Source organism: Ostrea edulis, chromosome 4 (assembly GCF_947568905.1).
Source record: "Ostrea edulis chromosome 4, xbOstEdul1.1, whole genome shotgun sequence".
NCBI classification, from domain to species: domain Eukaryota; kingdom Metazoa; phylum Mollusca; class Bivalvia; order Ostreida; family Ostreidae; genus Ostrea; species Ostrea edulis.
The window spans coordinates 73407993-73422907 of NC_079167.1; the positions used below are offsets into that span (position 1 = coordinate 73407993).

At 34.9% G+C, this 14915-nt stretch overlaps 1 protein-coding gene across 11 annotated transcripts in view; it reads left to right on the forward strand.

Annotated features, from left to right (window-relative positions):
• The first annotated feature begins 2870 nt into the window (after positions 1-2870).
• The window catches only part of LOC125668320 (follistatin-related protein 5-like), a 52193-nt gene continuing 40148 nt past the window's right edge, over positions 2871-14915 (forward strand). For 3 of the 11 annotated variants that reach the window (XM_056163730.1, XM_056163733.1, XM_056163736.1), the window contains exons 1-4: positions 2888-2937; positions 3078-3187; positions 4658-4713; positions 9259-9344. In XM_056163730.1, coding sequence (XP_056019705.1) covers positions 9273-9344 — 72 coding nt within the window. In that variant the 5' untranslated portion in view covers positions 2888-2937; positions 3078-3187; positions 4658-4713; positions 9259-9272. The other 8 variants (XM_056163729.1, XM_056163731.1, XM_056163732.1 and 5 more) reach the window with 6 other exon arrangements.

A 14915-nucleotide genomic window follows, 5' to 3' on the forward strand; every position in this document is an offset into this window, starting at 1 on the left:
CAATCGGTATGAAACATGTCAGACAGCATTTGACCCAATGATAGGTTGTATAATTGGCAAACTAGATCGTTATAACGACCATGGAATCACGTGTCGGGTTTTATCCGATGACACAACGTCATTCTAATTCGGGGAAAAACAAATACATTTGGACGGTTCCGTAGGTGGCGTTCAAAAGCATGTTCAAGGGATGAAAGAAGACGGCAAACAGCAAGCCAAAGCATGCATCCACTTTTGTTGTAAAAGGACATCAAGAACAACTCGCGCAACACAGGGTTTTGTGTTGCCCTAATGCAATGTTGCTTATTTTCCGCAGTTTTAGGTGAAAGTCAAGATATGCTTTTGAATAATGTTATCACTGTACCGAATTTCTGTAAGATTTCTACTAATGGCGGTACTTCTGTTTCCACTCAATATGGCGATACTTCCGCCAACTTGACATAGCTTCAAATGGTGACCCCCTCTGCGTATTTCCCCGGTCAAAAGTAGCCATCGCCCTTTACCAGAACTTTGGACCTGCTGCCGAAAGTCAGGTAGGTTTAATACTTTTTTGGAAAACGAGAGGAATGAGTTCGACCTTAGTCTCGTGCAACCAGACGCTCGGCTATCTCCGTAAATCTCCGACGAGAAACAGAGACAGCAGCGAGCGTCTGGTTGAACGAGACAGACTTGTCAGACCTACGCAAACAGCAACACAATTAAAGCTAATTCGTATACCGACTGGATCATTGATACAGGTAGGGGGGGGGTCCTCAATTTTTCACGGGTCTTTACGACCTCAAACCAACCAACCCCCCGAAAAGCGGCCTAAACCATCCTTTTCGTTTCCACATTTTTATAAACTTTTCATTTCTCTATAACTTTTTAATTTTTCTTTTATATTATAAAATATATTATTACATTGATATGTATAAAACATGAATAATACCCAAAACATTCTTCTATACCCCTTTTACCATTTTGGTTGGAAGCGAAGGACCGCTGGTTCAAGGGGGGGGAGGGGGAGCACAGGCACTCGACGTTTTAAATATCTATAATAAAAATAAGTGTCTTCCTGTAAACATAATATTCAGGAAGACAATTATTTTATTATAGATATTTAAAACGTCGAGTGCCTGTGTATGCTACCTGCCTTACTAACTCTACTGAAATATTAATGACGTTGCACAACGCAGACGATTATGAAGCGGCCAACAAATCTTGATCGCTGCTGAGTAGGAAATGGAAATGATTTATTTGTGAACAAAATCTAGCATTCTAACCACAAATGCTGTCTACACCCTGCTAGTCTCGCTACATGATGTATTTGCATTACTACGGGTGGATCGCAGGGCGTTATGTACAGGCGGGTGTTAAATTCCCGCAATCTGTAATGAACGGTTCTTAAACTTACTACACCCCCCCCCCCCCCTTGTGAAATCGACATTGTGAAATTTAATTGAATGAAATTCTTTAGGCGGCGTAACGCCACGCACAGGTATGCGCATCTATTCAATCATTGCGCGCATTAATAATTCAATTAATGAGAGCAATAATTGATTTAATGCGCGCATCAATTCAATTATTGCTCTGAGTCTCTGTTCATTTGATCGATGTGCGAATCAATGTAGTGGAATTATTGCTCGCAAAACTTAATTTGGAGCTCGGTATAAACTATTTGATGATCTCTTTAATTCAACTGAAAATATCTTTAATTATGTACAACGCTTTTTGAAGAGAGCAATAATTCAAATATTGCACGCATTAACTGAATATAAAAACTCTCTGTAATTGACTTACATCGCACACCAATGTGTTGACAACATCAACTCATTTGAAGAGAGCAACAATTTAATTATAGCCCTCGTCAATATTCAGCATAACAATCAACAATTCGATTATATATATTGCGCGCAATATAATTCAGATTTGAAGATATTGATTATTTAAAAAGGTCTTTAATATTGAATTGTTGTGCGCATCAAATGAGTTGATGATATCTTCAATTATTCAAGTTGAGGTTATGTGGTTCGGTGTACCCTACACTCTTCTACAACCCAGATCTGAAACACTCCTATTCCCAACATGCCAATGGCGCGAAGACGACCACTTGCATTAGGGGAGTTAGTTCTTCAGTAGCTTAAGAAATGTAGTTTTCTGGGAGGGGAATTGGGATAATATGGCCATGGGGTTGGGTGTGTTTGTGAGTTTGGGGGTGGACAGGGTAAACAAGGATTTTGAGGTCAATATTATATCGATATTTCATTATATCGATAGGAGGCCAATCTCTATTTAATTAAAGCATACAAAAAGCGTGAAACGATGGATAGGTAGGGAATCCACACATTTCGGAGAAATTACTGCCGAAAAAATCATCAGGAGGAGGTTAGTAGTGCAGTGTCCATATTTCACTATGGGTAGTTCAGTGGTTATACAGCACCTGACTAGTAATGCAGGGGTCCCAGGCTCGATTCCCGATACAGTCAAATATACTCGAGCTCCTATATAATATATTGTGGTATCAGGCGCGGATCCAGAATTTTTTTTCCGGGGGGGGGGGGTCGAACCTTTTCACAAAATCGAACCCGTGATATAACTCATTTTTCTTATAAATCGTTATATTGTAAAAAAAAAATTATCTTTGCAAATTCCGGGGGTGGGGGTGGGGTGGGGGGTCCGGACCCCCCGACCCCGACCCCCCCCCCCCCCCCCCCCCCGCTCTAGATCCACGCATGGGTATTATCGGTGTATATTATTTCTCTTTCATTATTTTCTACTTACTTGTCTTCGTATTCAATTTGTTAATTTCATGAAACCGGAAGAGATCGTTATCTTTTATTTTCAAACGTATTTTATTACAAAACTTTTCATTGGTTACTCATTCTTTTGTTAAGAATGTTATTTACACTCGAGCACAACCATGCTCAGGGCTTCTGCTGAGCCAAACCTTGCAACAAGGTAAATATCAGGGGTTGCCTCACCCTTTATTTTGATTATTATTGATTTTCTTTATTTTTCCTACTTAGTTACATGTATATTTTTCTCATAAGTCACATTCATTCCCCGGTATTATCATTTTACTATTTATCATACAATAGTTGAAATTCAAAAAACTGCGCATCGACAATGATTTCTTGTTGATGCGGTACACGCAACATTGTGACTGTTCTACACGAGGACAAGGACGCCGTAGGGAAGAAGAAAAGAGGTTTGAACTTTTTAAATTTCTCCGTTCAAGGCTAGTAGTACTCTGACAGCAATTCTTATACCGTAAAAAAAAAGTAGATACATATTTTTCATGTCCACATTTTTCTGGAAGCGAATTAAATAGCTTCAGCCATGAAACATCGCGATAGTTATTGGCGGTAAATATCGGACCACAGGACAGGTATCAGTAGAGCCTACACTCACCAAGGGCGGATCCATTCACAGGAGTCGGCAATTTTATTAATAAAGTAGAAATATATGAGAAATGGGCATAAATACTACCATTGAGCTTCGCGAGCGTAGCGGGCACATGGACAGATGTTATTTATACCGGGTACTGCTTTGTTTTTCACGCAATTTATAGCACCGGAGCGCGGAGCAGATTCGAAAAGAAGAAACTGATTTCAAGGTTACTTCCAATAGGCCAGGGATCTGGGGACCCGGGACCGGCTAGGCTCTGGGTAACTGGTGCAAATTCCTGAAATCTTAGCACCTGATTGCCACACTTGGGAATGTAGCTCTACTGGTGCAGGAAAAAAACCTTGAGAAAGTTTCAGATATCCTTAGCTTACTATCCTAAGACAGTCTCCTGAAGTATCTACAGCACTTGCTTAATATTAAAATCACCACTGGTAGACATACACTTTTTTGAAGACATCTTGCAATCTTTTGTTAGAATTTCTTTTGAATCCTATCTCAATCCGCAAAAAAAGTGGTAAAAAGTAGGCAAAGCAGCTACATTTAATAGCTGAATTCCCACTTTTCAATATGGAGTCCGATCTGAATCTCGCGCTTACATGTCTCGATATAAAAGTCAGAGGAAACTCGGATTAGTTGATTGATTGATTGATTTTATCTTGCTTAACATCTCGCTCGAGAATTTTTCACTCATATGGAGACATCATCAAGACCGGTGAAGGGCTTCAAATTTAGGCCTATGCTCGGCGCTTACGGCCATTGAGCAGTGAGGGTTCTTCAGTGTGCCACACCTACTGTGACATGGGTCATCAGTTTTTAAGGTAATCTCCGAGGACCCGTGACATTCACGCCTGATGCCGAGCATTTGGCGATGGAACTGTCACTACCTGTTTTAACGACTTGGGTCTATTGCGGCCGGGATTCGAATCCCGGCCTTCCTCATGCGGGGTGAACACGCTCTAACCTCTCGGCCACCACGGTGGATTAGTTGATAACTTGATATATTAAAAGTAAAGCCAATCTTGATTTGTGGCTATAGAGAAAACACATTTTATTCCTCGTTAGGCCTAATAGGCTAATATGATATAACATGTATGTTCAATATAATGTTGCACATATATCCGAGCATAAAACTAAAGAGAAATAACCCCAAAATGTAAATAACGATTATATCGATCATTGATCGATACAGTTCTTCCGATTAAGACTGATTATCGATTATGAATTTTTTTCGATTATTCAACACTAGTACTGAGGACCTATTCTATTCCAGTTCCCCATGGAAACATTAATGTAAGAAGAGGCAATCATCTGATCTTGCTAATACTGGTAAGTAATCATATATATCAAATTTTATTTATTTTCACCTCCATGACTGTGTTATAATCAATAAATCAACTGTCATTAACTGAATGCTGGTTAGAATTGGTGTATGAACATGATGACTATATATCTGGAGAAAAAAATTACGATTCTGTGCAAAGTAAATAAAGATGTACTCTAGTTAGTTCCGCAACATTGAATACATAATAATCATAATAAAGCAAATAGTGTCCCCCTATATTCACCGTATTTGTTATGAAATGTCATTACTGGAACATTTCTCTCCGAGTATGGACTGGAATGTCTTGGTAACTGACAAACCCTGGAAATGTCATTCACTGCGGGAATTCGGATAAGTAATTGAATAGGAATATATGTAACAAGCCTGAGCTTTTTTGTTATTTCAGTTATTCTATCCATACAGAAATGACAATTTGTGACACCAGATATTAAACATACAAGAACAAAAAATTGGTTACCAAAAAGAACATATGAGGGGAAAAAAATCAATGATATTACAAACGCATTGTGTTTTGATTATATTTATAACTTAAATGAAACAGATTTTTTGTTTAAATGTTGGAAAACACTTAGATTTGTTTGGCAAAGTAAAGTTTTGCAATGTATATACATGTATAATAATAAAAATAAAAACAGTTTCAGTTTAATAGATAAACATATAAGCAAGTTCTGTAATTTTAGGAATGACCGTACAAAGGTTGGAAAAAAGTCACAATATTAGCAATTGAAAATTTAGCAGTGATTTTTGAGAAATAACTAAAAAGAGCTCCTACAGGTTGAACCTCCTGAGAATTTACCTTCCGAATGGGCATAATTAGGCATTGAAGCATATCAAAAGTCTGTACATTCAAAAGAACTTTTCCTTGTTATGAATAATCGTGTTGAGAGTTAAGTCTAAAGAGTTCAGGAAGAAGTGAAATCTGATACTTCCTTCACATCACAGCTGGTCCATAGAGCAATGTACTATTGCTTACTGAATACGTGTATTAGAACTGTTTCCGTGAATCCTGCGTGATTGAAGGAATTAGATCAAGAAAAAAACCGAATAGGTTGGGATGATTAAATTCTTGCTGTCATTGTTTCATTTAGTCCTGTATTTGTAGAATAAGCCAGTTTGTAATCTTTCAGATTATTGGACAAAAACCATGTACTGATATAATAGCCTCTGCTTTCCAAGATTTTCAGCTTCATAACTTACAATTACTATATGTTCTGTGTATAGTACATCACAATCGTAGGTTCTCTGTGAAAGGTTCTGCTAACGAGGCCAATTTTTTTTAGATTATTTTTACATTTCTTTTCTCTCTTAATTTCTTTCTTTTATAGTTAATAGTATTTTTTCACTTTTTCTGTCATTCTTGCCTGATGTTTCATCATCATGATAATCTCTGCAGGGAGGAAAATGGAAATAAAAGAATGAAGTGGAGTGTGTATAAATGTGTAGGATGTATATACATTTTACAGTAACAGATATTGAACAATGCATATAATCATATATCTTTAAATAATTGGGGGTGGGGGGGGGGGGGGTGTATGTAACAGATATTGAACAATGTATAATGATATATATATCTTAAAAACTGTACTCTTTTCCAATGAAAACTATGGCTTGCTTAATCTCAATGCACATTTGTGGCATGTAGGGGTATGTGGCAGTATTGTTAAAATTCCATTATTCATCATTAAAAGCAATTTTTTCTTAATTTACCTAGGTAGTTGAGCAAAGTTAGAGATCCATTTTAATAGTACATTGTAGAAAGATTCCAAGATTTCAAATTTTGACTTCATGGGGTGTTGATTCACTTTTATTCCATGCTTATATATAGGCTTACCTGTAGTGTGTGCAACTGTACACCACACAGGTGTCAATCCACATTTTTTATGGGCTTAACTTACATTTTGTTGGTTATTATTTCTGTGAGTTCTTAATGAAATGTCAGTTTGAAGTTGTGTTGAAGTTGGTAGCATGAAAGAAAATAGCAATTTCATTAAAAGATGACTGGGTTCAGAATGATTGAATCATATTTGAGATGAAAATAGCAGAATTATCACATTTTCCACTTGACTTGTTTGCATTTCCAGATAACTTCTTGTTTACTGTAGAATTTCAGCTGAAAATAGACTGACCAAGATCAACTTACTGCATACATGAGTATTTCCTCTCAGATTGTCCCGATTGTTGACTGGATTATGTTCACAGTGATAGTTGATGGAAACAGGTTTTTTTTCTCTTTTTTTTTTTTTTCATTTGTCAGATTACATTTATATACATATATTCTAAAAACAAATTATTATATACACTGTATATATATTCTTACATTTAGAATGCTCCAATGAGGAAAATGTGTGTATACAGCAGGTAAAATGAGTATCAAAATGACAGTCATCTAGGGCATGGACATTGTATCATAGTATTCAAATTGAAATAAAAAAAAAAATAAATAAATAAAGAATAAATCATATTAAAAGAAAACCCCAATATTTAAAGGTTTGATATACATAAAAAATATTTAATACTATTTTTCTCTGTTTCTTAAATAGCATTCTGTTAGTTAAACTTTACTGTGACATTTTGAAATTAATGTATTTTATATCAGTAATGCTGGTATCCAATGTTGACTGCCTGTAATCAGTTTAAAGTGATGTAATTAGATACAACACAATTATCCTTGTCCCAACCCCACACAGTTTGCCGTCAGGCACCAGTAACAACGGACGTCTGCTCCACAAAAGCCCAGTAATTGTATCGAAACTGTTTTATGTACATAATATGTTGCAGCTAAACACGTACCCATAATCAAATCTCTTTCCCGCAGGTAATTGTCAATTAAAAAAATTCAGCTTGTTTTTCAAGAAAAATAAGGAAGATGGCAAATAATGGGATGCTGGTTTTGTAAAAATTTGATTGATGTAAAAAAAACCAATAACCAACAAATGAATGCATTTGGTGATCCTAATCTATCTTTGGAAATAAAAAGACTTCTACAATTATGGTAAGTGAGGACAGTGAGAGGAAGCTCTGCTCAAGTTGAGGTGTGATTTGGGTCAGCCTTCGTGGGATGTGGCCTCTAATGGGCCGTGTGGACCCCTTGACTATTCTAGCATGAAAGCTTTGTTAGTTCAAGAAATCAATATCACACTGCAAAGCTGGAAATTCTGCTCTACCATTATTGATGCTGGCACAGAGAGAGGTTGATGTTTAATGGGAATTTTCTGTCCATTTCAGATACATGTCGGGTGAACTTTTCCTTTAGGTGTAAATTTGGTTCTCATCTGGTAAGTCTGAAATTTCACGTTCATAATCTTTCACACATAAGATGTACTAGATTTGTACACACTGTGATACTGGTATGGATTACATCTGCTTTTGTGATGAATTGTACAAGTACCGGTAATGTCCATGTCCAAGTAGAATATGGACATTTTGTTATTGTTTTCTTACATGGTATGGTTTTATGTTCAGATCATCTGCTAATGCAGAAAATGACACATGAAATTTTCCAGGAATTAAAATAACCTTGAGAAAGATTTTTCTTGAGCTAGCTCTGCTGTTCTTCACTTTCCTAATAGAATATGTGATATATATGTATATGCTTGATATTGATGGAAGATTAAACTCCAGAGTGTGATGGATAATTAGCATGTATGTTCCTAGCAACATGATTTTTCAAGCTTTCAGGAAGGGGAAATGGCAATATTGAAATTATATAAGAATTTGGAAAAAGCCTTATGAACATTTGTGGTATATGGGGAAGACATGTTGTTTGCAGTCTTAGCCTTATGAACATTTGTGGTATGGGGAAGACATGTTGTTTGCAGTCTATTTTTATGCTATATATTGTCTACTAATAGTGTGAATCTTTATTGTCCTTGACATTGAGTTTTGATTACTGTAGTGCTATTTGACTAATGTTGTTAAGAACCCTGTAACACCATTTTAACCTCTGTTATAGAACTCTCTATAATCTGTAACACTGTTTTAACCTCTGTTGTACATGACTCGAAATTAACATATCCCGTCAGTCTGTGACTGGTTAAAAGTCTGGCGGACTGACTGACATTTGTTTTGGTCAGTCCGATGGGACTGGTTAATCATTTTTGAAAATATACTTATGAAATTTCTTCGATCTGTAGATATCAGACGAATCTGATTCTTAAATGTAAATCCCACAGGTGTTACAATATTGTCTGAGGCATATTGAATTAAATTTCATTTTAATAACATTAAAGGAATTATTTCTGGAAAACTCTGTTGGACTGGTAAATTTTTCTGCGGACTGGTTGAAATTATACCCCATCAGTCCGGCTGGACTGGTGTACACTGTAACACTATTTAACCTCTGTTGTAGAACTCTCTGTAATCTGTGACACTGTTTAACCTCTGTTGTAGAACTCTCTGTGACACTGTTTTAACCTCTGTTGTAGAACTCTCTGTAACACTGTTTTAACCTCTGTTGTAGAACTCTCTGTGACACTGTTTTAACCTCTGTTGTAGAACTCTCTGTGATACTGTTTTAACCTCTGTTGTAGAACTCTCTGTAAGGATGACGTGGTGGCTGTTGATGGTCATTTCCTGTGTGCTTTGTTGTCTGTCGGAGGCCAGACCTCACGAAAAGGTAAGAATCAGAACAGATCAAGGCTCTTACTGGAACTTAAACACTGAAACATCTACTGCCAGAAAGTTAGCTCTATTGTACAAGTTATTGTTGTATTGTTGTATGATATTTTGTATTCCATACTTCTGAGTCAGTTGCTAGTAGTAAACATGTACAAACTGCTTTATCAAAAAAAAAAAAAAAATGCTGAAAACAGGAGACCAATGATGTAAAATTTGGCTGGGAACCAAAAATGACCTTCTTGATCGTAAAAGTCCTTATTTAAAGTGACTGTTTGGTAATGAGGGGGTCCGCTGAAATGTAATGATTTAGATATTTCCATATGGTTGAATTGATTTTATTCAGAATGATGCCGTCAAAGCTGAATGATAATGCTTTTTGCGGAAAGTATAAGTGTTTTGTCAAATTTTAAATTGCAGCAAATGGTACTGGCTTAATTTATGAAGTTTCTTGAGTGTCGCATAAAAAAAAAACCATTGCTGCAGTTACAAAACACACTGTGTGGTTGATAATAAAAAATTATGTGCATCATAAAAGCTTTGTTAGGTTTTTTAGGTACATGACATACATTGTCGTATACACAAGAAATCAATATCGGACACTAATGAAGGAACCATTGTAAACGTAAAAAACCCACTGATTATCCAGATCAGCTTTTTATCAGAACATTTATGTACCGGTATGTGTTCCTTTTCTCTTTGATATGAAATTTTAGTGTCTCGGATCTGTATGATATAAGGTTGTTGATCATAATTGAATATTGGCCAAGTTGAGTTTGAAAAATTCACCCGTCTGATTTAATCAGACTGAAAAATTCACAAGCTTGTAAGGAAAATTTTACACCCAATGTTTGGCAATATTCACCAACATAAGTTCTGATTATAAACTTCTTTATTATGTACATGTATAGATAAACTATATTTCAGTTGATTTATGTTTTTAATTTTTTTAATTTCCTTGCGATTGTGAAGTCAAAATAAGTAGCACTGATATGAATGTGCAATATCAAAGTTATACGCATGTTTTTAATGTTCAGTTGCATCACTTAATGCTAGGAAATGTTTGAAATTGTAAAAAATGACATTTGCTAGTCTTTTACAATAAATCAAGGTTGATATATAATATATTACAAGCATTAATTGATATTTAATGGATAAAATATTGAAACCACTACCAGCTTCTGCTAGCTTAGTACTAGATGTATAGCTGGTCCGCTGTCTCTGTTTACATCGCATCATGCAGTAACATTAAATTATTCCTGAATGTTTCAGTACAGATCTATTATTTCATGAAAAGTTTAGTTAGGGCATGCTAAGATTTTCTAGAATTTTATTAGCAACCAGTATCATAATAAGTTATTATTACCGTGTACATATATTGTACAGTACAGTACAATTGTATAAATTGACCCAGATATAAGATACATTTAATGACCGAAAAACACATTCGGTATGTCGTTTAAAGATCTGTTCAGGAGAAGCTGCTTGTGTTCAGAAAAAGTCCAATTATGAGTATTATCTCTTTTGCAGTCCGATTAAAGCCTGCAGCCCCTGCTATTTCATTGTGATAGTATATAGGCAGTAAAATAGTAATGACTGGCTGTAGTCAGCCTGATCTCTCCTGGATAAGTACATGTACCATGTAGATCTCGATTAATAATTCATGATTAGAAACATAAGGAGATTTTTGCATCATTCTCGTCTAAATTTATAAACCTCTGCGGGTATATTCCTGGATGTGCAGAATGAGACTATCAAGTGCAATTCAGCATTTTTCTGGATATTAACATAACTATATATAAATATTAAGGATGGTCTAAAATACATTGCTGGATGAACACAGGAAGTTTTGAAGTAAAAATAGTGAGGTACGATTGCCTTCTCCACAATAATTGTAAAATTTCAGGCAATCAGAAATACTGTAAATACATACAGCTGTGTACCAGGTGCCAGCTAGGTCGAAATTGTCCTGACTATACAGAAGAAAATTACATTGTTCTTATTCTATCATTCTAACTTGCAAAGTTCAAACTCAAGTCAAATTTTCTGTTGGAAGCCATAGAAGGGCCCTCAATGAAAGCTTACTGTTTTCCTATAAGTGAGAGTGTCTGCTGTCTCGTTTAGACGAGACCTTTGGGTATATTTGGTGTGCGGACAAATATCCATGTTATCTGTCCAACCACAGCAGAATGAGATCAGAACAAGGCTTTTTTATTTATTGATTTATTGACAAATGTTCTTACCTAAATCAGATGTTGCAGAATGAGATATTGAGTTGGAAGAAACCCTGATTATGAAGTTTTTTATTGCTTTTAGCATTGTAAATTCATATACAAAATGAGAGGGAGAGAGAGGAGGGGTGTTAAAAAATGTTATTTTCTCTATTATTAAATTTATTTTTTTTAATGTTTAATTATTTCAGTTTTTAATTTTGTTAGAAATTTTATTTTCTTAAAACAAAGTTTTAATATGTCGGTATTGTAGCCTCAGTTTTTAAAGAAATCTCATTTTGTTTTAATTATAGAACATTGACAAATATTAAGATTTCAGCACAGACTTAAAAAATGTTTGATAAATCTGATTAGTTGTAGGAAGAAGATCCTTACAATGCTTGTTTATTGAATTCCGAAGCTGTAGAATTATAAGTTTATTAGTATGCTGCATGGAATAATCGTGGGTGCATTAGCTGGAAATCTCTCCTCCAATTGTGGCTTTCAGTATGTTAAATTCTGTTTCCTTTGCTGCATCTCCCTGATGAATCAAAGACATTACTGCCAAAATAAAATTACTGTTCATAGCAGGTTTGACTTTCGGAGATTACAATGGAGAGTAAATTGATTTTCCTGATGTGTTTGAGATGCTTTTTTTTATTCATTTTCTGTAATTCTTTAGATGAATACCGTAAATTTAAGTAATCCGTTAATGAATTGATTTTGTGATAATATAGAGATTGAGAATCTGGAACGTACTTGTTTGTTTTCATAGTGGTGAATATACTGCTCACTTTGTGTTAGACATCCTTGAAATGCAATTTTTAATCTATTCTAACATTTCTGCAGACTTTAAAAAACCAACCATATAATTACAGACTTTTGCCCTTTCAAATTAATTCAACCAAATTTGAGAGTATATCTAACTCTTATATTGGAGAATGATATGATCTGTATGCACTGTATTTTATACAGTTACTGTATTGACATTTTTGATAGAACTAAAACTGTCAATAATTGATTGATTATATGATTGATAATTTAAAATACTGAAATTGGTTACTACACTGTAGCTAGCTTATGAAGCAATACCTGGTCTGCCAACTTTGTTTGCAGCTAAAGTGCAAGACCTATAGTCATCAATATGATATATGACAGGAGTTTTCATGGGACAGGCAGAAAATAATATTTGGGTATTCCCAATTTATTTTTGCATGGTCCAATTTTGGAAAATGTATTGATAGATAGATGTATATTGTTTAACATTCCTCTCGAGAATTTTTCACTTATAAAATGAAATATTCACCTTGGACAAAGGGGGCATATTGGTTTGCACCTCTTGGTTGGTATGTTGGTCAATAGACCATATAATTTTTTGAGAACCTTTTGCTAGACAGACTTAAAATTTGTTATACTGATTTCCTCTAAGGAGTGGATGACCCCCATTGATTTGATGTCACGAAGTCAAAGGTCAAGGGTCAATCCACTCTGGACATGGGAAGATATTTTCACTCCATATCTTGAGAACCCCTTGCTTGAAAGTCACCAAACACTGAAGTAAATGCCTCTTTTGATTTTGAAGTCACAAGGTCAGACTAGTCTTGATGTAGGAAGATATTGTTGTCTCAATGCAGCATATCTTGAGAATCCTCTGCTTGACAGCCACCGGTCTTGGTACAATGGCATATACTAAGGAGTAAAATTACCCCTATTAATTTTGAGGTCACAAGGTCAAAGATCAGACTATTCCGGTCATAAGAAAATATTGTCCACTCAATGTTTTTAGAACCCTTTGCTTGATAGAGATCAAACTTAGTGTTAATGGTTGCCTTTCACTTGTAGACTTAACCCATATTTTCCCTGTCATCATATAGACATTCTAAATTCATGACTGATCCTTTTTGATATTGCCACATTGGGGGAGGGATCGAGGATTATATATATGTCTTACATGTATGTTTAGATATCAGCTTCAGCCAATCTCTTTGATTCCATATAAAGTGTCCACAAGCATTCACATTGTAATGCTGGTTTTGTTTACTTTCATATGTAGCTTAATTCATCTAGTAAATTGCATGTAATTAATCGTTTTGAAAACCTTTTCATTGATATGTTGCATGCATCCTGATTTGCTCAATACTTTAATTTGGTTGAAAAGTTTCAAAACCAAAGTGTTTGTGTATATATATATATATATAGAGAGAGAGAGAGAGAGATAATAATTACTTTTGGCAATGATCGGTAAAAGTATAGGTAAAAAATAAAAAAAAGATACACGAAGACGTTTAGTAAAGCTTTAGCACTTTCATTTCAAATCTTCAAAAGCTTTACATTTAGCTTTACATTAGATATGTATATATATATGTACATGCATATGCTTCCTATATATGTTAATTTGAAGTTGCGTTTCTATAATTATGATTATTCTAATAATCATAACCCGATTTTATTTAAACAAAGATGTAGATAATATTCCAATTAGCTCAGTGTCTTAAAAATCAACTGTTATGATTTGTTGATGTGATGAATGGCTATACTTGCATGTTGTTGATGCCTATGGAATTTTCTAAAACAGTTATATCTGTATATCGATGATAATTCAAGTTCGGGGGATGGTTGAAATCCCTGTTGAAGACAGGGGGTCTGCAGGGAGCCATCTTGAAGCTTGTGGATTTTTAGTGTTCTAAAATATGCCAATTAAGGGATAAGAAATGGGCTCAGAAATACTTCATTTATTTTATATTGATCTTCCCAAATACGTCATATACAGCAAATTAAGTTTCATAATACTAATGATTACACCTGTCAAGATCAGCATATTTAATCTGATTTCCCTCAAAATGATATTTTTTTCACTTAGCTTTGTGCAAGAAAATGTTCACGGACATGATGGCATTAGAACATGTATCAATTATTATTTGAAGAGCCAATTGTTAAAAAAATGTCAATCCCTCATCACACTCTGTGATTAATTTTTGTGACTAACTGTAGCTGGCCAATTTGATCAAAATATTGGTTTCACTGTCACAATTATTAAGTATTGTTACAATTGATCACTTTTATTTTGTGAGATATGTTACTTTCGTGTGAATACAATGATGTATTGCTTATATTCGCAATTCATTATTTATCACTTAGGTCTTTTATCTGTAGTAAATTGTAACAGTTTATTCACCAGATATTCAGGAATGACTATAGAGTCTTGCGATTGATTGATTGATTGTTTGACGAGTCTTACGAAAGTACGTGCAAATGATATTGTTCTCAATAACAAAATGGAATTTATAATTATAATGGTAGATTATGAGTTTTTATCCGAGTGCTCCCAATTTAAATCTTGACATGACAGTGACAGTGTTTTA